The sequence below is a fragment of the Astatotilapia calliptera genome, chromosome 19, assembly GCF_964374335.1.
Source record: "Astatotilapia calliptera chromosome 19, fAstCal68.1, whole genome shotgun sequence".
Classification (NCBI taxonomy): Eukaryota; Metazoa; Chordata; class Actinopteri; order Cichliformes; family Cichlidae; genus Astatotilapia; species Astatotilapia calliptera.
The window spans coordinates 16221083-16246007 of record NC_137440.1 but is presented as its reverse complement, the minus strand read 5'-3'; the positions used below and the strand labels follow the sequence as shown (position 1 = coordinate 16246007).

Below are 24925 nucleotides of genomic sequence, written 5' to 3'. Positions count from 1 at the left end.
AAAATCAAAAATATCAATTTGTCACAATTTATATTTATTATACAAAACTGCTTACTATTTAATATTTTTTGTGGCACATTTTTATTTTGGCACTTTTGGTTCACCATAGTTGTACACCTCTGCAGAATGACAACGTCTAACATTTTTAAAACAGAAAAACGATCCAAAACCAGAAGGCACATCCATGTCTTTATTGTTGAAGTGGTTATTATCATAGAGCTGTTTGATAGCAAACATGCAATCTGGATGTAGAACCCTTAAATACAAAGTTGACAAGGCTGTATAAATAATATAATGTGCACTGTATGGCATGTAAAATATATACTGTGTATATTTATATGTATAAAACATGCTTCTTGGTTAAAGGAGAGTGCACATACACACACACACACACACACACACACACACACACACACACACACACACACACACACACACACACACACACACACTCAGTTTACTCTCCACCTGCTAACTAAGTCACATACATACGACAATGTGCCCAAACTCAGAGTTTGGTTTCCTTTAATACAAAAATAAGGACAAACACTTTTAGAAAAAACTTCAATGGAATAGTGCTGCTCAGTATTTCCACTCATGGTTTCAGGATATGATTGGATACCTTCATTATTTCGGCTTCTTATTGGTTAACTTCCCTCATTTTCACTTTTGGTACTGACTAAAAATGACTAGGCATGTGGGTGAAAAAGCAAACGCATGCAAGTTCACTCAGAGTAGTTTGTGATGAAAGGCGCGGCTTCAGTCAAGTATACTTGGATAATACAATGCCTGTGTGTCGTCTCTGGTGAAGCCCAGATGTACATTCAAAAACAACAGAAGGAGCCGAGCTCGGATCAGAAAGCATTAACGGTGCACCCCTTTGAATTCAGTAAACATTAACCCTCAGAACTGACAGTGCAGGTTTGCAGAGATTATGGGATCGTGAGGACTTCATGTCTTAATCTAATGCCATTTCAAGCAGGATTCTGTTCCCTTTGTAGTCGTTTGACGTCAAACCCATGATTCAGCGTGTGCATGAGTCAGAAATCTGAATAAGAGGCACTCTGAGAATTATTTGCTCATATCCGAGAGGAAGCTGGGCTTCATTTGCTGCCTTAATGACTTTCCATGAAGTCACAGCTCATTTGGTTCCTAAGTACCTTATTCAAGATTCCCCATGGACACGCACCTGAAAGCAGAGCTGTGAAAAGCAAGAAGCTACAATCATGTTAAAGAGTTTGAAAGTACAGACACCATAAGCCAACAAAAATACAGACTCTTCTGAGTGTAGTGTTCCCCCATTAAACCCTTCATATTGTTCACAATCATTAAACACAAGATTGTCTTTTTTTTCTTTTGGCCATGAGAATCCTCAAAGGTGGTGTGGAGGTGGTTTCCTGCTGGCTGCTTCAATCAGACAGAACTGTCTGTCCTGGAGAGAACTGTTAAGGTAAGTGTTCCCCTGTTCTTGTAAGAGCTATCCTCCATTGTGTGGGAGCCGAACAAGCTACTCCAGCATCCAAGAGCTGCACAAGTGCTCTCGCCAAGGACCCAGGAGAGGACTTGGGTTATATGTTTATGAGACGCCCAGCTTGCTGTAAAGACGGCAGATGCTGAGGTGAGCTTGCTAAGTGGCTTGGAAACAAGCTGAATAAAAATGGAAAATGCCAGACTTTGTAACTCTCGCAGGCTGAAACGGGACAGGGTGGAGTGGGCAGTGGAGAAACCAGTCCAGTGTGCTGATCTGCAAACGGAGCTTTGTATAGAGTCTTTGATTTAGGAAGAAACTCTTCCCACCACCTCGTCGATGCACCACACTCCCGGGCAAGGTTAACTGGAGGGAGAGAGAGAAACAGATGCAAGTTAATCTCAGCAAATATGCAGCGAGATGTCAGGAAGATTAAAAGATTGGGCTGTGATTTGAATGGAACAGCGAAGGCATCATTTCATACAATTACCAAATCAAGGACCTGGCTGATTTTCAGACCGAATGTAAGAAGCTGCATTTTTAATCGTTACCCTACATTTATTTTATCTCAGCAAAAAACTCAAATGATTTAAAAGTCTTTGTAGTAAACAAACTGGCTAAGCATGCGTTAGTCCTACCAAGATATACAATGATCCTAATTTGGATTTTAAGCAAGTCCTATGTCCACAGACTGTATATAAAAGATGGAAATAGCCACAGAGCAGAACATTTCAGCCATTGCCATCTTGTTTTTTTCAATTATTATTTTCCTTATACATTTTATGATTTAAGGGTGACGACACTCCACACTCATCCTGTGACGAACTGTCAGTCACAAGATGGTCTTACCCTAAACCAGTATATTTATCTAAATTGAGAACATGCTGTAATAAATGAAACCACTGATTTGATCCATAAGTTCACCAAAAAAAAGTGCTGATTGAGGTGTTCGCGTGAGCCTTAGTAATTTTCTCTGCTGGCCATGAGACAGACGGCAAGTCAATTCTGAATTAATTTCTATGAAGAGCATCTGCATGACTTTGGTCCTGAAAACCTTTTGGTTTCTTACTGTCGTCCACTGCACAGCCTGTGTGGAAAGCAAAAGAGGTTTGCTCCAAATTAATTTCAGTTCATTCCAGTTTATCTGCATTTGTAGACACTGCCTGGAACATGAGAAATGAAAAATCTTGGCTTGGATTTCTTCTAACTAAACCAGACATCCCAACAAATTGTCCAAAATTCCAAGAGGCCAAATCGGCAGACTAGCTGATGTGGTTCCAAGATTGGCTTTGCTTCTCAGGTCATCATATTTTATTCACAGTCTGAGGACAGATCAACATTAAATAATCGAAAGTCTGCGCGGGAATACAGCAGCGAATTGTTCAAGCGAGTCGCAGCAGAGTGCTGCCTCGCTAAAACTTGAATTTTTTCCAGCCGTGAGAAAAAGTCCTGTCTTATCTCTTGTTGTGTGAGAAAGGGCAACTTCAGACAAACCTGTGAACTTCTTCTCCTGAGTTTATGTGTCAATTTATTTTTGTCCAGTTCAAAACACCCAGTGCCCAAGTGAAATTTGAATTTGAATTTGATCCCAACTCTTAAAAGAGCAAATCCACCCAAACTACGTGGCTCAAGGTCCATAATACAGAGTATATTCACCACCTGCACCACCTCAGTGACACCCAAAACAAACAAACATACACACACTGAGAAGTTGAGATGTTTACAGGGAAACACCTGGTCAAAAGAAGAACAAGGAGGAGGAGGAGAAGGAAGGAGCTGTCATTTGTACCAGGTACTGCTGGAATCTTCTCGCTTTATTTTGAAGCCATTTGACCTGCGAGGGCTGAGGTCAGACATTTTTAAGGTTTTTTAAATGGCAGGCACTGCACAGCACACATTGCACACAGTGTTACCAAATGTGGTGATCAGAAATGTATAGAGGAACAGTCATCATCTATATCATCCAACGCCCAGTGCCAGTCCTGGAGACTGGAGTCCTCCAATCTGAAAGGGGAGATTAGTTTTCATGGCCGTGTAATCGTTACTGCACACAACTCAAGTCTGTTCTGTGGGGTTGTATGAGGGCAAATCCTGAGACATAGAACTGGACTGGACCAGGACAGACAATGACAACAGTTCCTCAACTTCTGCAGGACACGCATTGTACATAAAGAACAAAGCCTCACAGGTTAACACCTCAATACACCTTAAAAAGAGTTCTTACCAAAGCTGAATAATCAATACGCTAATTTTTCTCCTTCAAGATCATCAGTCGCTTTTTTAAGATTGCTTGTTGAAGTTGCATTTGTAGCCTGTGCACATGATGTGCTGTTTTGACAAGAGTGGATGAGATGTAGAGTGCACTGAAGGCACTTTATTATAAGTGGTCAGAACGGGACTTTCAGTCAGTGATTTTAAAGCAAGAGTTGCCTAAAGGTTTTTTTTGTGGTCAGTCAGCAGGCCATTATGGAGAAACAGTCATATTAATTGTGACACACAACTAGAGCTGCTCAATTAATCGAATTTTAATCACGATTACGATCTGGGCTTTCAACGATCATTAAAAATGACTGAGCCGATTATTAGCCCCTCCCTCGTGCTTTACTCTCGTGCTGCTCCGTGTGGCAAATCGAGTGCACCTCTCTGCATTTCGAACACGCGTCACAACAATTAAGAGGACCCGAGGGAAGCTCGGAAAGCTAAGCAGAAGTTATTTGGAGAGGAGAGTGACTGCTGTTGGTTGAAAAGAGAGGTAAAAAAAACTTCAGTGGTGTGGAAACATTATGGGTTCGCGGAGTCAGACGTGGATCAAGTAGACATAATGTGTAAACTTTGCTACGGTGTCATAGCTGCACCACAGAGCAACACTGCAAAGTTCACTAAACATAGATGTTTACTAGGGGTGCAACGATACACAAAATTCACGGTTCGGTTCGGTTCGATACTTTGGTGTCACGGTTCGATATTTTTTCGATACAAAAAATGTTCATGCATTTTTAATTTGTCATTTATTAAAATTATAAATATATATTTTAACTCAAAAGTACAGTTTTTGAATTTAACCCTAACCCTTGTGCGTGTTTTTTTATTTTGACAGCGAATGCGCACCTGCGGACCACTTATGTGCAGCCCTGGTTATTTAGCTCGTCATATTGCAGCCACAGAAATTCTTTTGTCCATGAAACCATAAAGCTGCACTTTCTTTTTGCCTTATAGTCTGATTTGTCATAACTTCTCCGTTTTGTGGTAAGCTTTTCTTTGGCTGTCACTTCTTCACTCTGACCTGTCTTATTTGGCTCAGCAGAACTGAAATGCTTTTACACACGCACTCACATAAGCTCAGCGATTCTCTGCGCGATCAACCTCTCACATGTTTAAGCTGCGGGAGATTTCACTTGTCATGTTTGCATAGTAAGCTAACGATTAATAAGACGATGTCAGAGGAATTGGTGCATAAATTATCATCACTCACAGATCAGTGCTGTCGCTCTCTATACACAGTTCGCATGATTGCAAAGTGAAAGCAAAAAAACAAGCGCAAATTCAAACGCGACTTCAATATGTCACATATTGACAGTGGCTCACCGATGCCAATGACATAATTACCCAGCTACATTTCTGAAAGAATGCAAAAGCATTGACATATATTTTTCCTACAATAGCCCGACGGGCAGGGAAGAGAAAGATTTTGGTAGCCCGACTGAAAAAAATCGCTAGCTCCGGGACGTCGGGCTAGCGATATTGCAAGCCCTGTATCTGATTGAGGAATCACTCATCTTTGGAAAAGAGAGTTTATTACAGAAAAATGTCTCTTTCCAAAATAAAAGCCATACTATCCGCTTCTTCTGGGCTATATTCTCAGCAGCATAAGGAGAATCATGTGCTAACAGCTGTCTAAATGACTCGGCTAAAGTTAGTAGCATGCTTGTTGTTTTTGTCTTTGCACTAGGATGATGTCGGCGTAAATGTGCAGTCATATTCGTTGTGTTCCCACTAGTGCTTTCAGGTTAATCTCGTTGAAATGACCTTAACGCCACAACACGGCAAATCTCCGTTAACGAGCTACCGCCGATCACTCCGTGCATGGGGCTAGACGGCCAACACGTTAACGAGCTAACTGCGCTAACACACTAGTTCACACCAATGTAATTGAGCATTGCATGGCACATTCAACATACTGTTTTACTTTAGTCCATGACTCGCTTACCTTCAGGGTCATACGTCATATGAAAACCAAAATAATTCCAAACGCCAGATCTGAATGACGTTCAATTTGCCTGTTGCAAGGAGAGCTTAACTTCTGTCTCGCTAGCTTGCCCTGCGCTCTTCCTTCTGACTATGCTGTCTGTGTTGAGCGCTCAGTGGATCTGCGCTCGACAGTGCAGCCTAGGCGGAGTAGTCGAACGCAGATTCACTGAGCGCTCAACACAGACAGCATAGTCAGAAGGAAAATTTATAAAATAAATTACAAATGTTGTATTGTTCGATACATATGCGTACCGAACCGAAAGCACTGTATCGAACGGTTCAATATCGATACGAATATCGTTGCACCCCTAATGTTTACATTTTTTATTTATTTTTTATATTGCAAACATTTGCACGGTTATCAGTATTTGCACACTATTTTATATTATTTTTTAAAGTCATTATTCAATACATTGTTATTGTTAACCCTTTAAAGCCAGTCAGAGCAGCACGCTCTGTTTTGTGTAACTATTTTTAAATCCCTGTAGAACCTGAACCATGTAAGCTAGCGCAATAATTTTTTTTGCATATGAAACTTACATCTTATGCCCTCAGCTTGTCCTCGGTCACGGTTTCCTTCCACATAAAGCTTTGCAAAAATTGCATAAAAAGTGCTTGCAGCAACAAAAACATAATATTCCAGAAACACGCTTTGCCGATCCGATCAGCTGTTCGTAACACTTCCCACATTGAAACAGACGTCAGCGCGAACTATCGCATGTCCACCATTTCCTGCCCGAAACAGGAAGTGACGTCATTTTCACGGAAAATGTAGTTGTTTTTTTTTACTTGTAGGCCTTAAAAGCCTATACTGGTGTTTTTATAAGTCATGTTTGAATTTTCTGAATAGTTTCTGGGATGCTTAGAACTCGAACTGCACAGCTGGAAATAGTTTATTTTGATGCTGTTTTCTTTGCAAATTTGCATCATAGGATTGTTTTTGTTTTTCCTGCAGTATATAAAAATTGGTGTATCTCCAAAACAAAACTATGAAGACACTCAAAATAAATTTCCTGTGGTGGGAAACTATTTTTTGCAACTTTTTTGTATTTAAGGTTTTGAGGGATAAGCCTCTTAAATTTCCCCAAGTAGAAATATATGTAAAAAAAACAAAAATGATTTTCAATTTTTTTGTAGTTTATTGCACTTTTTTGCAATTAATGTAGTTACTATGGACTTAATGCATACATATTATTAAAATATGGGCTATAACAGTTGTATTGATGTATAGCAACTTGAAATGCTCCCAAAAATGGCACTACAGCATGTAAAAAAAAATAATATAAGCTCTGACGGGCTTGGTTCTATGGTAGGTCTTAAAGGGTTAAATAAATATCGTCAAATAATCGAGATCTCAATTTCAGTGAAAATAATCGTGATTATCATTTTTGCCATAATCGAGCAGCCCTACACACAACACTCAAAATGCAGAATATATACTAAATACTATAAATAAATATTAAACTTTCTGGATGTAGTATGTTAATCAAATACACAAAAATTTCAGTTTTGAGGCTTTTTAGTCAGCCTGCATTATATAGGTCACTCCACTCACACTGTATGTACCTCAAATCATTAGAAATCTAGCCTGGAGATCCATAAACTGTTATTTGTTTACCTCCTGCACACCACTTTAACTGTCGTAGCTAACATAGATGAATCCAAAATCACACCTATAGGTGTCTATTACATAAAATCAGCTTTTTAGTCTACCTGCTCTTGCTGGTGGGGAGCTGTCGACTGGGCCTCCTCATGGACTGGCTGGGCTGAACCTTCATGGAGGTCCGCGGTGAGGAGCGTGCGAACTGTTCTGGGTGTGGAGGCTTTTTGGGAATCTTCTTGACCAACCGGCTCACCCACTTCTGCTGCTCCTCCTGGGACACGGCGAGCAGGAGCAGGTTCTTGGCTGTAGAAATGTCGTAGTTCACTGGTGGTAGAAGAGAAGAGAAATGTTCAGTAACACTCCAATTCACAAACATTTAAAAACCCACCAATTGTAAGTAAGATCGAAACACAGCTTTCATAGAAACAACAGGAGCGTCCTACCTTTACAGGGGGCGATGATCTCCTCCTTCTTGTCCATGTGGTCCTTGTGGCACTTGATGTGGCAACGCCGGCACTCCAGAGCAGGGGGCGGCTTGAACATGTTCCACAGTGGCTTTGTGCAGGCCTCACAGTTGGTGGGGAAGTGGTAGAGGGTGGGAATGAACTCGTGGCCTTTGTGGCAGACGTAATTGGACTTTTCTCCAATGGGATGCGGCTCCACGGGAAACTCTGGCTCCTTTTTGCTTTCACCTTCATTGGCATAAAGAATCTGGAGAGCGGAAAGAGGACATATCTAACTTTTTCAGCCTTCAACAACTCTTTAAACAATCAACATGCTCAAAGAAATAGAACATTTTCAGTAGAGCTAGGGCAGACCTGGAATATCCTGGGAATTTCTTTGGAGTCAGCTCGATACACATCTGTCTGAGTAACAGGTCTCACATGGAAGAGTTTACTGTGTGACAGAAAGGAGTGTTATTTTCTGTTTAAAGCATAGAACGTGTTAATACAAACTGAGCTGTTTTCTTTGCAGAGGTGCCTTCAGGTGTCATACTCACTCTATATCGAGCACCATGTTGGGGATGGACTGCTCTTTGTCTTGCTCGCTGTTGTAGAAAAGAATCTTCTTGCTGCTTACTACAACGTACTGCATTGACAGGACAGAGGTGGTAAGAAAAAAGGTCACACGCTGTTTTGCAGGGTCAAAGCAGTCTCAATGGTTTAGTCCTACCTTTCGCTCCCATCCAAACTTCTTGGTATTGTTTCTGACGGGGAGAGACAGCCAGCCCTCGAGCCTCATTTCTGAGGGCAGAAAGAGAATTTAGATCATTATGGTTTGGTTTGAAGAAATCAACAAAATCACATCACATTAAAGTGAAATATTCTAGTCAGACATTATGCACCTTTATAAAAATGCTCTACTTGAGCATTTAAGCACTTTATATAACACGCCTCATTCCCCCATTCTCTTTATTCTACATCTAAGTGATTTGCATCCAACCTCCACACACATTCACACTCTGATGAAAGTATTCGAGAACAACTCAGGGTTCAGAATCTTGCCAAAGGATGCTTTGGCATGTGCGCTGGAGCAGCCAGGGATCAAATCACCAATCGTCATTAATCTGTGCATAACACACTAATGATAAAATGACTGTATTGGGATTGAAAGTACTTAATTTGAGCTGAATTATAGCGTCTTTCTTCTGAAACTTTCAGAAATTAGGGTTATTCCATTACTCTGACCTGGCATTTTCACACAGGGACAAACAATGCATGTTTTCTCTTTTCCAGATGTTTGTGTGGGAAAAGTCCAGTAGAACAACAGTTTCTGAAATACGCAGACCTGGAACCAACAACCACGCCACGTCACTCAAATGACCTTTCTTCCGATGCTCCATTTGAACTTCAGCAGGTTGTCTTAACCGTGTCTACATACCTCAGTGCACTTAGCTGTTGCCTTGTGATTGTCTGATTAAAGGCATAGTTTAGCAGGTGCACTTTGTAACATAGCCAGTGAACATAAACATTGTACAAGAAGATGTTTGTAAGTGACCTTAAACCTTAAAGCTGTGGTGAAGACAAACTGTCAGAAATACTTTCTTTGTTTAGTGGCTGAGCTCTTACCTGTGTACGCATCATCAGCATCAAACTCGGGCCCGCTGCTGACGCTGGCGGAGTCCATCGACTGAACACTGAGCGTCTGCAGGAGATTTCTCAGCTGCTCAATGTCACTGTCCTTACTGTCCAGAGCCATCTGCATCTCAATGCGCATCTGGCTCTCATCTGCCAGTTGCTATAGATTAAAATGAGAAGAAATAACATATTGTAAGTGTCGTAGTCAGAGATACAGCAGCAGAGTGTCGTTTCACTGCAAGGGAAAGAAAACTCAGCTGTTCACTTACTGCTTGCATTTCGTTGATCTCCTTCTGATATTTGATGATGGTGCTGTTCAGCTTTTCCTTCTCTGACCTGAGCTCAAGCTGCAGCTTCCTGTTCTCCTTCTCCTTTCGCCGCATGTCTGTGTCGTTACCACGGCGGCTGCCTCCGCCACGCACTTCCTTCCTGTTCATGATCTCTGCCAGCTTATTGACGGCCTGCGGATGGGGATAAGATTCAATCTTAACTTAAGAAAAATGATGGGAAAAAATGTAAATTTTTTTTTGTAAATGAAGGGGAGGATTAGTCTTGAAAGTCTGTCTCTTCATCTTGTGAGTTATTGCTTTAAAAACACCGACCTGGGTTTTTAGCGTCCTCTCGCACTGCAGCTGCTTCTCAAATGCCTGCTTCATCTGGCTTATCTGCTGCTCCCAGTCCTTCGACTTCTCAGTTTCTGAAGAGAACAAAAAAAAAATAAATTATGTACCCACACCAAAATATATAATTCTTGTAATAAACATTTAAATGTTCTAATTACCCTCTATTGCCTCCTTCAGTTTGTTGTTCAGTTCCTCCTTCTCATTGGCCAGATTGGCGACATCACTCGTCAGGGTCCTATTAGCTTCTTCCAGCTGCAATGGACAGCAAATACTTTCATATCTGCTCTTTTGTGGAACTATAAACTCAACCTAATCTCACACTATTTTCAGAGCATATTTATTGGGCTTGAGATGCACTGCATTTACACGTCGTGATACTTCCAGGACTGTGGCGAGTTATTCTATTTAACAGCCTTTAAACGTCTAACGATACAAAGACTTTCACCTCAACTCGATCATCTTTATTTCACGCAAACTCAAAATCTCACAGAGCTGATGGTGATGTCCTTCTCAGAGAGCTCCTGGCGATGGCGAGCCATCATCTCCTTCAGCTCCAGCTCCTTCATTATCTTCTCCTTCTCGAGGTCGGAGTACTGCTCCTCAGCGATGGAGCGCGCCAGCTGCTCCGAGTCAGCCTTTGTCAGAGTGATCTCCAGCTGTGCTGCCAAAGAGTCCCTGAGAGGAATAAAAAGAAACGCAAGCCTGAGCAACCCACCACACAAACCACCCGAGTCTCTTATTGGAGATAAATGAACCGAGCCTTACATTCATCATCACCGTTTTTCTGCTAATCATTTTTCGAAGATTAAAGTGGATGAATTTATTTCAAATTGTATCTTCAAACTGAAAAACCTCTCACCTCTCCTCCTGCAGCTCCTGCAGAGACTGCTGCACTTCTTTGTAGAGTTTGTTCCTCTCCTCACATTCCTCCTTCAGCTCACGAACCTGGGTCTTATAGAGAGTCTGGAGAAAAGGTAACAGGTCAAATACGCCCCATACTTAATACATCAACAACAAAACTCTAGATAACTCTTTAATGCCGAAATCTCCAATGGGAGGGCCAGAGAGATGAGAAAGTTTCCTAACAACAAGCTGCTCCTCCTGACTGATAATGAACATGGTAAAGGAAAGAATCACTCAGGCTTCATGTTGCATACACACTTTGATACATACTGTTGACATTGTACAAAAACATTAGCTAATGGATGCCCATTGAAGTCTTCACCATCATTCAGCTCTTGGAAATGCATAACATACATTGGCTACAGAAATAAAAGGAACCCTCTGATTTTAACAGCCTACGTTCCCATAGAATAAGACTGTGCTACGGTTTATTTACTTTATTTTCTAAGTGCATTATGGAAAATACATTACTTGTTATCCTATATCATCTTTAAACATTACTGGATTATTACGCTTGAACTAGGAAATAACAGCAATGCATTACAATATGGGAAGATGTCACTCCAGTGTAATATAGCTGACTGTTATTTGACAGTATAGTCTGGAGCAGCCCCTGTAGCTCTACTCTATAAATATCAAAGCACCTCTATATTGTGGACGTAAGAATTGCTAGACCCCTACACACAACTGAAACATTTAGTGAGTTGCCTTTACAATGAGTTAAGCTCCAGCTTGGACTTCAACTGTAGCGCTAAACAATTCAGAGCACCTGCAGTTATAGGCAGCAGAGTTGGAATGAGTCTCTGACTCACAGGCAGCTGAATATTTTAAAAACTGCCACAGCAGCGCCCTGATCAGGCTGAAAGGAGTGAAACACAATGTGGACACGGCAGGGAAAAGCTGTTTAGCCAGAAGGAGAGAGGGGACTATTCAGTAGCAAATCAATCAGCAGTTTTTGGCCGCTCAGTCAGATGAATGAAACTATAAAAAGCCTAAAATGCCAAATGAAAGGGTCTTCATTTTCCCATCCACATCTGTGATCAGATATCAGACTTACTGAGAAATACTGCTCAGCCTCTAACTGGTCTTGTAACTCCTTCATTTGTCCATCTGTGTCCTGTCTTTCTCTGTGAAAAGAAAAATGAGTCGATGATTCATAATTTGACCGCATAAGGAGCCTGCAGTGTGCCTGCTGGGAAAGTGTTACAACAAAATGAAACTTACTTGCGCAGCTCCTGGTTCTGCTTCTCCAAGCTGCGCTTAATATCCAGCAGGTGATTAGTTTCCTGCTTGAGCTGCTTCTCGGAGGTTTTCAGAGCACTGAGCTGCTGGTTTTGAGCCTTCAGGTCGTTCTGAGTCAGGTTACGCTTCTGGGTCTCCTGCTCGATCTTCAGTGTCAGGTTCTTCACCTGAAAGAACAAAATGAATTTAATAAAAGTTTTTTACTCGCATCAGCTCTTTTTTCATTATCCTTCTATCCAATTTCAGATATGACACTCTTTACATTAGCTGCTGAAGTAGCTCCTGTTGGTGACATTTGACAGCTAAACCCAAACTTCACTGGTCTCCTGTGCAGAACAGAAACGCTCACCTCCTCAGTAAGGTGATCCTTGTGTCTGCGCAGCTCGTCTAGCTTCTGCAGGGCCTGTTTGTTGTCACAGTCCATCATGCTGCTCTGCTTCTCCAGCTCTAGTATTCTGTTCTCCAGCCGCAGTTTGGCAGCTCGCTCCTCTGCCAGCTTCTGCTCCAACTCTGAATGAGTATTCACTTATATTATTTAATTTCCCTTCTGAAAAGTTAAATCAATAAAATTTCTCATTCTGTACATCTTGTTGCAATCTGTGAACTCAGAGCTGTCGATCAGCCCCAAATTATATAGCTCGAACCCTGAACTCGGTACAAACTGTGAAAGAACAACCTTGTGGAAACAAAAGATCAGAGCCCTTACCCTTCATGGACTCTGACTTGGCGCCCTCGATGGTGACCTTGATCTTGCTCTTGTCTGCCTGCATTGCTCTGGTGGCCTTATGAGAGGCCTCCTCCTGTTCCAGCTCCTGCTGCAGCACCTTCAGCTTGTAGGTCAAATCGATCTCCTTGTTGCTCTTCTCCTGTAGAAAACACACACACAGAGATGTCACATCCAGAGTAAAATCTAGTCAGAAAATTTCACACCAAACGCTTTGAGACCAAGCCCAGAAAGTCGTGTCACTACATGGTGGTTCACATTTATATGTATATTCTAAGGAAGTGCAGTTAGAAATACTCAGTAAATCAATAAGTACACAGTTTCTGAAACAGGTCAGTTACAGTGCTGCAATAAATTAGGCCTTTCTTCTCAATTTCTCTAAGATATTTTAAAGTCAAAAAGCAGGCAGTTATGCAATTTTTAATATTAATCTATGAAAACAAAACAAAGCAAATACTTTGTATTAATCTTCCCGTGTCGACTGGAGTTGTGATTAAAGGTTTGGCAGTCTTTTAAAATAATTATTTGGCCTACAGTGGGCTTGAGTTTGAAAATAGCTGCTGTAAATCAATTATTTGTCACTTTAATCAAAACAAAAGACTTTCCCGATTGCTTTAATAAAATAATAATTTCTCACTGATGTCAAATGACCTGGAACAAACAGTCCAATCATGCTGTCCTCAAATCCAGATGCAGATGTTTCCAAGAAACACTATGATACTACTTTTAACATAACTTTTACTTAATTTGGATCACACGTGAGGCTCAAGTCAAATTTCCAGGAACTGCATCTCAAAGCAAAAAATGTTTCCAGTCAGGATTTTGTGATTTACCTTCTCCAGATCAGTGAGTTTCTCTTGAAGCTGCCTCTTCTCAGTCTCAGCTTTGGATAAAGCCTGTTTCTGCTGACGGGCCTCCTCTTCCAGGCCAGAAATGCGTCCTGCAAGATAAGCCCGCGAGAATCCTCAGAGTTACATTTCACGTACAGATCACATAAAGCTTAACCCAACAGCAAACTATGGCAAACGGTAAATGGCCTGTATTTGTATAGTGATTTACTTGGTCCCTAAGGACCCTAAAGCCTATAAACGTACACAGTCGTCAAGAATCTTTATTTCCATTTTCAATACATTATTCCTGTCTCAACTTGTATACGTAAGTCCTTTAATCTTTCTTAACGTCAATTTTATCCCCTCATTAAAGCTCAGTCTGAGGTCCGTCTGCTGTTTCTATTGTAATTTCAATTTTAGTTACTATTATTTTATTATTTGTCCTTTAATTTGTGTATTTATTTTCATGTTTTGAGTTTCTAATTTAGGTCTGGTTTGTTTATTCCAGGTTTACTTGTAAACTAGCATTGTTAATCCCCTGACCTCAACTAAAAAGCACTCCCTCTGATTTAAATGTACTTTACACATACAAGTTACTTGCCTGTTGTTCATATAATGACTCTGGTCAGCAAGCTCGGGGCAGTTCAGGGCAACTACCAAGAGTGTATGTTTAGTTGTTCCAACAGTGCCACAATGGGTTATTTATACACACATATACATCCCCCAGTTACTTGTAGTAAGCAACGGAGGGTAATATTTATATTAATACAAATATTTACATAGTTCAAATGAATTTCAGCTCTTGGACCAACTAGAGGAAGTAGCTCATTATACTGTGCTGTGTTTTATTTGTAAATGCAACACTCAAGTCACTGCATCCGAAGACCTACAAACATTCATAAGGCAGAACTCATGGTTTGTGATGCCCACGTCCTAATTAACGCAGTCAGATAAGAGGTTTTATGTGACAGCTTAAGTAGCCCGAGAGCTGCTTTTAATCAGATTATGGGTGAATTGTTAGCCTTTATGTAAGCACACTCCCTACAGTTACACAAATATTACAAACTGTCCAGGCGCACTGGAGCAAACAGGCCGCTTTGACCCTTCTGTCTTCAAAACATCAGCTATATTTGTTTATCTGACACCTCTGGACAAACTTATTTTTACTAATTCACATCAGCCTTTCTCAAACACACACAGTGTGACTGAACTGGAGTCAGAATCCATTCAGCAAACAGCACAGAGTTATTTAGTCCTGAAAAGCCTCTTGACTGCCCTCAGCATTTGGGTGGCACATTGCTGTTCCTCATCTAGCTGCCCCTTTATTAAACCTGCCATATAAGCTCCAAGGCAAGCAGGAGGAAAACAGAAACTGAACTTCTTTCAGAGGAATGTAATTACATTTCCACCTCATAAAAATACAGGTAAACATATCAGCAGCTACAGATGTGCCTAGAATTATGACTTATACTGACATCCAACCTGAAATTCTGCACAAATCTATTCTTTTGGTTTTCTTTATGCTAAGGTGAGAACCAAGAACAGAGGTGCAGTTTCTTTTTCTGATTGCGAGACGAATTTTGTCAAATTTGGTGGAGCATGAGCGAAAAACTAATACAAGACATTTTGGTGCTCCATGTAAAACTGCTAAACTGAGGATGCTCCAACTCCCTATTCATTGGTTTAGTATTTTGTAGGTTTGTAAAGAAGTAGGTTTCACTTTTTACAAACACCATTCTGTAAGATCTGTTTAGATACACCGATGAATACAACATGTAATATTCCTGGTATCACTTTTATTAAGTCAAATAACGCACATAAATGACAACTGTTTGCAGACTTGACAAAGAAATCTTCGTGTGCTGTTTCACCCACCCATCAGGTCAGTGATGGTTTCCGAGCCCTGGCTGTGCTCCCTCCTCTCCGTCTCTAGCGCAGCCTGCAGGCTGATGCATTCCTTCTCCAGACTCAGCTTGCTGCGCTCCAGCAGGCAGCATTTGTCCTGCAGCTCGCGCACGTTGGCCTCCAGCTGCTGCAGCTGCTTGCTGCTCTCAGTTTGGGCTTTGCGGAGCCTCGTCGCCGCCTCCGTCTCGGCCCGCAACAACGTGTTGGCTTCTTCCAGCTAAGAGAAGAACACGTACACAAATCACACCAATATTTTCCCTTTAAAGGACTCCGAGTCCAACAAGGTGACTTGACAAGATCACAGTGATCTTTTCAGTCTGGCTGGACATCAAATATTAGCTTTTGCTTTCAGCTGTTGTGACTGTTAATGTATTTGGTTTTATGTCTATTCAAGGCTTTTTATGTTATATGCTTGTAATCTGATGTCACAGAGCTCATCGTCCATGCTGACCACCCCCCAAACCTCACCAAACATACATCAAGGTAGGTAACCGACCTGTTTCTGGAGGTGAATGTTCTTCTCATTGGAAATGTGAGAGTTTTGGTTTCGCTTCTTCATGTCATCCAGCTGGTCTCTGAGGCTGTTGACTGCACAGATCCCAAGAACCAAGACAACAATTATTATGATGAAGTGTGTTTCAAGAAGTGAAATCACAATTTAAAACTGATAAAGTTTATTTAAATGCACCAAGTTCTTCATATACAAACTGTGCAAATGAAATATGGAAACAGAGCTTTAGTTTGGTTTAATAAAGACGCTGGAACCAAAAGTTATACAATATGAATATTACAAAAAAAGCCAGAGCACAGAAGAGAGTAGACCTGATGTGTTTGTATCAGTGTCTTTGTCCAGGTGATGGCAGTATTACCCACTTTATCTCAGTAAAGTCACCATGAATTTATATCATTGCAAAGCCAAAAGAAAACGTAAGAAGTTTCTGACTTTACACAAGAAGAGGGGGGTTGATTTTTACTGGATTCCTGTGTTCATTTTATTCTCTTGCTTTAATGCATCACTGCTGTCGAGTTTGAATCTGTTTCTTAAAACAAATGCATTTAATCAGCCTCATTTTTCTCACTCATGATAGAAGTATTATAATGTTTTGTCTTTTCAGTTCATGTAATCGATCACCTTAAACAAAGCTAACCTGCATGAAGGATGTTACACAAATAAACCGAGAATGTGTGCCGCTGTATTTTTTTTTACTTAAAAGCTAGTTAAAAAGCTTTAAAAGTTGTCTCTTAAGAGAAACGTCTCTTACTAGAAAATATATTTTTCTGTGAAATGTAATCATTTCCAGTTGATAACTGGTGTTTAACTTCCTGTACAAAAGAAGTAAATCTTTTCAGCTCTGCTGCAGAATCCAGTGTGTCTCGTGTCACCTTCGTTCTCCAGACAGCGCTTCCTGTCGGCCTCGCTCTCAGCCTTGCGGTGGCTCTCCAGGCTTTTGTGCTGCAGCAGAGCCTTCTCCCTCTCCAGCTGCCTCAGACTCGACTCCAGGTTCTTTCTGCTGCTCACCTAAAAATCAATCATAAACGCCTTTGTTTAACATCTCCTGCGGGGATGGTTTCATGCTACTGTGATTCCATAATTCACTTTATGAGAAATTATCCCCAGAATCCAAATGGGCTTCAACACAAATTCAATCACAATAGACATTTTAATGTGGCCGTTAGAATTCAGCAGGCGCTCCAGCTGAACCTCCCTGGATACGAGACGCTGGTATTCAACCGGAAAGTGGACAAGTGTGGATAATAAGAATCATTATTCTGGCTCAAATAATAGAGTTTTTGGGAAACGCCCATTAAAATGTGTGAGGAAGAAAGAACTTCTAAAATCCCAGAGGGGTCGTGAACCAGCAGATATTGACGCCAGACAGACACAGAAATATTCAGGTAATTGGATGTTCCCTGTGATTAACTGACCTCTTCCTCAAGTTCTTTGGAGAGCTTTTCCAGACGAGTGGTGGTGGCCCTGCAGAAAAATACAAATGCTTAAAAATAATAATTTGGCCACCGCGCATAAGCAAATAAGTGGAGCAACATGATGTGGCTCTTATTCCTCATACACAATGTTCCCTACAGATCACCCACCTGTATTTTTGCTCTAGATCATCTTTGACTTGCTTGTCATTATTCATCTGCATCTCTAGGTGGCGAAGTTTCTTCTGCAGTGCTGCTGACTAAGGAGAGAAAGAAAGAAAGACTTCCAATTTATGCGCTATACACTAAAGTCAGAATTTAACACATACAGGGTAAGAAGACATGTAACATCAATAGCTAGCTAGACTTTGCAGTGACACGCACACTGTCTGAGCACTGGCAGAACGCCTGATGCTCCTCTATAGGAACTATCGGCCTTTATAAGGCCGATAATTAAAATAAATTTAAAAGTCAAGAAAAGACGACAGAAACACCCTTCAACCATGTTTTGAATGTTGTTGTCCTTGGTCAAAATAGCACAGAAACTATTTTCATGGTTAATGGTGTACAGTTTTTAGGGGCAGTCTTTTAGGACTATAAACATTCTTACAATTAGAAGTATCACAACAACCTTAAACCACCACATTAGTCACTTAAAGGTCAGTATTGAAATACAGCTTACTATACCTTTAATCACCTATATTTAGGCAACTGATTAGAAACAAAGCGAAAGTAAAACATAGGGTTTGTTTTGTTCCTCGTAATGGGGGCAGTCTTTTAGGACTGAAGTCAATAAAAGTTCTTCAGATTAGCGTTCGGCTCAGCCACTTATACTGAAAGCTGCTTAAGTCTCTGTGTGCGGCTGAGAACACTGAAATTCTAACAAAGTACAAATAAATCATGGGATCAGGGAAGAAATCCCCCTGTGAGTCATTTCCATCATAATCCTTGATGTCTTACAATGTGAAGTTGATCACAATGTCAACAGGCCTTTTCTGTGTGGTCATGTAAACTGATACCAGACTTATTTATTTCCTGAGGAGCTCGGTCCGGTATTAATGCAGTCGCTAAAGGTGCACCTGGCAGTTACTGCGTGTGGGAGTCAAAGTACTTACCTCCCCTTTTGAATTCTCATGAGCCACTGAGTTGTTGGAAGCATTTAATAACCTGAAGGAGGAAATGAATAAAATCAGCCCAAGGTCAAGGACACTAGAGCCAAAAGTAAATCTATAAATTGTCTTCGTGGAACCACGGAGGTCCCTAAAATCATGGGAAATGAAGAGAATGGGATGATTTACTGGTCTTCTTTGAAGTAGGTGAAGCCAACAAAGGGTAACTGATTGCCGACAAATGCCTTAGGTGTGGGGAAGGTTTCTACATCGCCTTTGTCGTCTTCTATCTCATCAAAGTTGCTGGTGTCTATGTCACTGCTCAGCTCTGGGACCACAGGGGCAACCGCTGAGGCGAGAGAGAGATAAAGAGAGAGACAGGAAAAAGGTGAGAGTGAATTGGTGGAAAAAGGAAGCACTGTGTGAAATATGTCAGTCTAATAAATCATTTTAATGTGCTCTCTGATCCAGCTGCTGTTCTGAAGGAATTCCTGCTAAAGTTTTAGATTAAAGACGATCAAGATTAAAGAAAAGGTTTGCAGGTGCTGTTATGCTGAATTATATTTCATTTAAATCTAATTTTGATATTTTTTAATGTTGTTTGATTGATAAAAACTGTGAGTTGAGGGTGTGACCGTTTTTGGCTTCTGAAGTAGAGCATGCCAGAAAAAAATTGGAGTACATCTGATAAAATTTAAGAGCTCTCACAGGACAACAACAACAACAACAAAAAAAATTACTCATCTGCGGGAGCTGCGTTCTATATTTGGTCACAAATTCTGACTTTCTCCTGAATTACACTTAGGAATGATAATTTTGTATGCTTGATGCATTTCTGGCAGGTATGGCCAAAGAAAGACAAAATCTGCTGTGCCCAAAAGAGATATCCACAAGGTAAACAACTCAGAGGTGTTACTCTGCACACAGAGTAAAGTGGAAGGAAAGGTGAAATTTGATTTTAGATGTAGGAGAACAAAATAAAGTATTGTGCAGAATTTAAATGTAATGGTTTTTGAAATTGTTTTGGAAAGTGCACAATGGGCTTTGCTGGAAGCTGAGCACTCATCTACAGTATATTCTACGTTCATTTCTACTGTTCTTCAATTTAGTAGTGGAAAATCCACTTGCTCTTATTTTAAAAGTTCAGTCGCTGTTAACCATCTAGCCTCTCACTTCCCAACGGCCGGCACGCTGGGCAGTTCATTGTCATGGCAGCCTTTGATGCAATTAAGCTGCTTTTTCTTGCACACAGACAGACTCAAACTCAACAGTCTTGGACTTGCTGCTGGTGACAGCAGTCCTCCTGCTCTGGACATCTGCAGCAAGCCAGAACCTGCAGGAGGTGGAGGTCTAGTTCTGCTCTGTACAAGTACTTTGCAAATAAAAATACCCATGTGATCTGCGCATGCACTTACCCAACCACCAAACACATGGTGCTAAACGAAATACACTTCATATTGAGAAAAAACTAAAACATGTATCATAATGAATGATCATAGGTAGCAGAACAAAGGTTGTATACTAACTGTCTCTGATGGTGTCAAAGGTCCACTGGTCATTTTTGAAGAAAGGATGTCGCTTGATTTCCTCCACGCCGTTTCTGCCTAATCGCACCTCCCTCAAAACAAAAGCAGACAATGAGTTGATTGAATTGGACCTTTGTCCTTAGTTAGAGGTGACTGGGAATAAATCAACTAAGTCATACAAACCTTTATAACCTTAAATATTAAGAGACAAACACACAGATAAGCGTAAGTGTGCTGTTGTATCAACATATTATGTAATCTCTAAGTATTGCCACACAAAAAAAGAAACCTTGTGCTTACGTCTGGGACCAGCATGAAGAAACTACAGCTTAGATATATATATATATATATATATATATATATATATATAAAAAACATCCCCATGAAAGACAAAGTGGTTTGTGGGTTGACAGACAGATGGAGATGGACAGTTGTGTATAAGAGGAAGAGTTTGAGAGATAACATAAGAGTGCTATTGAGGTTCCCCCTGTTACTCTCTCCAAGAAAATACACAGGTGCATTTTCCAAAATGTCAAACCCCCTGACATCTTCTTCTTGTAAGATCATACCTGTCAGTCAGGAAGGCACAGATGATATTCTTGGCATTGTTGGAGATCTCCACATCATCTGGAAAATTGAGGGAGTTCTTGTGGTCCATGATTTTACTGTATGTTCCCACCAAAGAGTCTGCGTAGAACGGCGTGTCACCTAAAAGTGAGCAAGCAACACTGAAATAAATTGAGAGACATAAACATCAACACATACGAGTTAAATTATTTTATGAAATGTTCACCGACCGACGAGCAACTCGTAAATGAAGACCCCTACGGACCACCAGTCGCATTCTCTCCCATAATAGCCATCTCCTCCCTGGGATTTTAGCACTTCTGGCGAGATGTAGTCTGGAGTCCCAACAGCTGTGTCACAGTGCACCATGCCGGTCTGCAACATAAATCCAGAGATCATTATATGTTTAGTACCCTACAGGTATGGTTTGATTTATATGGGCATAAGCTAAAGCAGAGTGTTGATCCAAATTTAAGAGACTACTAAAAACTAATCCTTCCAGGTGAAGGCAGAAGCAGAGCTCACTGTAACAGCTTAGTTATTAAAGTGGACTTGTTATATTTTTATTCTTGGACTACACTAGAGTAGCTAAATCAAGCCATTTTAACCCCTTCCCCTCTCTCTTTAAGCCAACTTTCTTCAGCCAAAGAAACAGTTTGGACAGCAGGGGGTCCCTGAGATGATCACATAAAAATATTGTTTTTCACAGACATCATAGAGAGTAGAGAGAAGAAGAAAAGAAAACTGCTGAAGCTAAACATTTATAGCAATCCAAAGTCTGAGGTTTAGCTTTATTTCTTCTCTTTGGATTTTTTTATTAGTGTTTTATATATAACGCTTTTGCACTCTCACAATACAAAGCCCTCAACTATGCGTCTATAGCACTTTGACTGTCTTTTTATTATAAACTGTATTATTATTATTCATTATCCTACTCCAAGTGTCAGCACAGCATCTATCCATCTCATACACTGACATCAGTATTTTCAAGCATTTTAATGATGATAATCTACCACTGCAACACCACATTAAAAAGAGAAGTCATCAACAGCTCCTCTTTGAAATAAAGTATGGGCCTAAAAAACCAAACCAAACCAAAACAAAATAAATCCAACTCTTATCTTTGCCAAAATAGTCTGCTCTAATATACTGGTTTATGCACAAAAAAAAACATTTATTAACTGGGCTTCACTACATCATTATAAGCATCTCAGAATCATTAAAAAGCTGCACCAAATGCAGCCCTGGGCCTTTCACGGCTTCACCCACGGAGCCACATGTGAGAACAAAAATGTTCAATGCAGTCTCAGCGGACTTTAACCTGCCAGCTCTCTGAGCAAAGCTGCTGTAATGTCTCCACTTAAGAAAAGGGCAGGTGATAGTATGATGGAGCAGAAAGTGAGCTTCATTTGTGCTGTCTGACGCACGCCCCATCCAGGTACCCTTGTAGTTACACTACTGAATCGTTACTTGTTTCCATCATATGCAATAAGCCTCAGGCCATATCTAGAGGTTACTTGTCTAAACTGAAGCATTTCTAGTTTGGCATTTGTTGTGTTTGTAACCTGGTAGGAAACTCTGCTGGCAGCAGAGACTCAGGTTTTACACTTTTACTCACCGAGTCCATTTTCATGCAAGTGCCAAAGTCAGCCAGCTTCAGGTGTCCGAGTCTGTCCAGCAGCATGTTGTCTGGCTTCACATCGCGGTGAATGAAGCCCATGGAGTGAATGGCGTCCAGGGCCATCACCACCTCCGCTGTGTAGAACTTGGCCCACTTCTCCGGTACATCATAGGTGCTGGTGAGGTTAACCAGGTCGCCTCCTGGCATGTACTCCATCACCATGTAGAGGTAGTGGTCATCTTGGAAGGCAGAGCACAACTAAAAACAATTTTGAGGTTTAATAAATTAACATATAAAACACATATTTTGCAGAAAATGTATTTCTTTGTTCTAAGTAAAACAAAGGATCCAAAGTAATCCAACTGGCAACACGTTCCCAGTGAATATTCCAATTAATGCACACGAAAGCTTTTTAAAAGCTGATCAGCAACTTAAATGCTGTACCTGCACAACCCAGGGACTGTTGGAAAAAGCCATGATATCTCTCTCTTCCCAGAAGAATGCTGAGTCTGAGCGTTTTATCATCTCAAATTTGCTGAGCAGCTTCATTGCGTAGACCTTCTGTGAGGCTTTATGTCTGACCTGAACAACAGGAAGATAAAGTTTAGAGATTCTCCAAAGTCTAATCTTACTCTATGAGAAAAGTTTGATGAAATGTACAAGAAAAGATACAATTACAATCACAACAGATAATTCATGAGTACATGTGCCACTTTCAGATTACAATACAATTAATGTAGACTCTTTTTTTTATTTTTTTTTTTTTTATTCCCAGAGTGCATGCTTAGTTGTGGTTTGTAGAGTTTTCAAAAGTAAAATGGGGGCAGAGGCCTCAAGTATCAGGTTTCTCTTGTGGAACCGGCTCAGTGTGTGAGTTCAGGATACAGGCATGCCCTCTACTTTAAAGACTCAGCTTTCCTTTTTGATAAAGCTTATGTGTAGGGTTGCATCCTTTGGTTATGCTGATATAGGCTCAAGCTGTAGAGGGAACCCATTGCCTCTCCGTGTATTCATATGACACCACTACAGAACATAATTTGTGTTTTTGGTTGTTGGTTCTAAGTGTTCATCTTTTCACCGTCCACTCTCCCTTCAGCATAAGCAGCTGAGGTAGATGACTGGTTTACGGTGTCAGTTTGCACAGCAAACCTCGTCATGCAGAGAAAAGGATTATGGAAGTGAACAGGCATTTAAAAAGCTCTTTTCTGATCTTACTAACCACTCAAAGTCTTTTAGAATACAAGCCACAATTAACCGCACATTCATGCACTTCGAGCACTTGTATCTGCCTCACATCCACAGCCAATGTAGAATCACAAATAAACATAACATGTACTTCTTTGGACTGTGGGAGGAAGCCAGGGTACTTGAGGTAATAGGCTAAGGGAGAACATTCAAACTCCACACAGAACTATTCAACTATGCAGGAGATTCAAACCATGAACATTCATGCTATGAGGTAACAGTGCTAACCATGACTGTGGCAATACAAGCAGTAGATACTTTTGACATGCACTTCTCCAAAGTTAGAATCGTTTTGATGGTATGATGGATCCTTGATGGACGACTATACCACTTGTTTTTTTTATAGTTGCTTTTACAAAGCAACTATAAAAACAAAAACAGTGTTACCTGTTCATATGATCAGTACTTACCAGTTGCACTTCACCAAATGCTCCTCGGCCAATCACTTTAACTCTGTCAAAGTCTTCAGACTTCATCTGCAGATCTCGAATCTGGCCAATGACTTTCTCATCTGAAGCAAAAGTTTATTGACAGGACAGAGGAAATGAACGTGCATTAGTGTTGTAAATACAACGCAATTATTTAAGTGAACATCCTCTATATATTTATCCATCCATTTTCTACTACTTATCCAGGTAATGTTCCAACAATTTAAGCTGAGATGCTCAGACTTCCCAGAAGACATATATAAAGATAGATATAGCCACGGTTTTATCACCCATTGATTCACATGATAATGACTGATCCATAAAATGATAGACCCTGTGAAGTATATCCAGTTTTACTATTCTCTGTCTAACGAGTTTCATAGACAATAGTACTCTAATGACTACTAGAATTTACAAAATGAACATAATCTTATGTTAAATAACCTTTGAAAGTAGCAATCAAGAACAAACTCATTAGGAAGGCATTTATTGATTAATACAGCAAAGAGGCAGTATTTTATACCGAACCTTTTACATAAAGTGATGATTTGACTGGTTTTGATAATCAGCCTTTTCTGAATAATTGAGCTGTTCACCTTCTAGATAATCATCTCTCATTAAGCTACTCACATCTGTTTAAGAAGGTCTCAATGTTTTTGTTCTTTCGTAGTGCAGGGTAGCCCAAGTCTAAGACCAGCGCATTCATGGAGTCCTGCAAAAAAAGAGAAAAAACCCCCAAAACATTAATAATAAGCTCTAAGAGATCTATAAAAAAAACCCTCCACAACACAGTGGAAATGCTTTGCAGGAAGGTGTTATGAAACCACAATGACACTGCACTGTTAAATAAATCAAAATCAACAAATGTACAGCAAAGGCACT

General features: G+C 40.5%; 1 protein-coding gene across 4 annotated transcripts in view; it reads right to left on the bottom strand.

Annotated features, from left to right (window-relative positions):
• Positions 1–176: 176 nt before the first annotated feature.
• rock2a (rho-associated, coiled-coil containing protein kinase 2a) overlaps positions 177–24925 on the bottom strand; it is a 49208-nt gene continuing 24459 nt past the window's right edge. The window contains exons 2-33 of one of the 4 annotated variants that reach the window (XM_080294028.1): positions 24674–24755; positions 24026–24126; positions 22815–22952; positions 22368–22628; positions 20980–21124; positions 20752–20890; positions 20183–20274; positions 18846–19005; positions 18663–18714; positions 17719–17807; positions 17551–17599; positions 17008–17143; positions 16121–16212; positions 15595–15841; positions 13723–13829; positions 12872–13031; positions 12515–12675; positions 12148–12332; positions 11981–12050; positions 10880–10983; positions 10509–10695; positions 10179–10272; positions 10000–10094; positions 9667–9858; positions 9389–9557; positions 8493–8563; positions 8320–8408; positions 8138–8216; positions 7763–8030; positions 7430–7643; positions 3171–3202; positions 177–1834 (exon numbers count right to left, since the gene is read on the bottom strand). In XM_080294028.1, coding sequence (XP_080150154.1) covers positions 1569–1834; positions 3171–3202; positions 7430–7643; positions 7763–8030; positions 8138–8216; positions 8320–8408; positions 8493–8563; positions 9389–9557; positions 9667–9858; positions 10000–10094; positions 10179–10272; positions 10509–10695; positions 10880–10983; positions 11981–12050; positions 12148–12332; positions 12515–12675; positions 12872–13031; positions 13723–13829; positions 15595–15841; positions 16121–16212; positions 17008–17143; positions 17551–17599; positions 17719–17807; positions 18663–18714; positions 18846–19005; positions 20183–20274; positions 20752–20890; positions 20980–21124; positions 22368–22628; positions 22815–22952; positions 24026–24126; positions 24674–24755 — 4326 coding nt within the window. In that variant the 3' untranslated portion in view covers positions 177–1568. Of the gene's footprint in view, positions 1835–3170; positions 3312–7429; positions 7644–7762; positions 8031–8137; positions 8217–8319; positions 8409–8492; positions 8564–9388; positions 9558–9666; positions 9859–9999; positions 10095–10178; positions 10273–10508; positions 10696–10879; positions 10984–11980; positions 12051–12147; positions 12333–12514; positions 12676–12871; positions 13032–13722; positions 13830–15594; positions 15842–16120; positions 16213–17007; positions 17144–17550; positions 17600–17718; positions 17808–18662; positions 18715–18845; positions 19006–20182; positions 20275–20751; positions 20891–20979; positions 21125–22367; positions 22629–22814; positions 22953–24025; positions 24127–24673; positions 24756–24925 lie in introns of all 4 variants that reach the window. The other 3 variants (XM_026151446.2, XM_026151445.2, XM_026151447.2) reach the window with 3 other exon arrangements.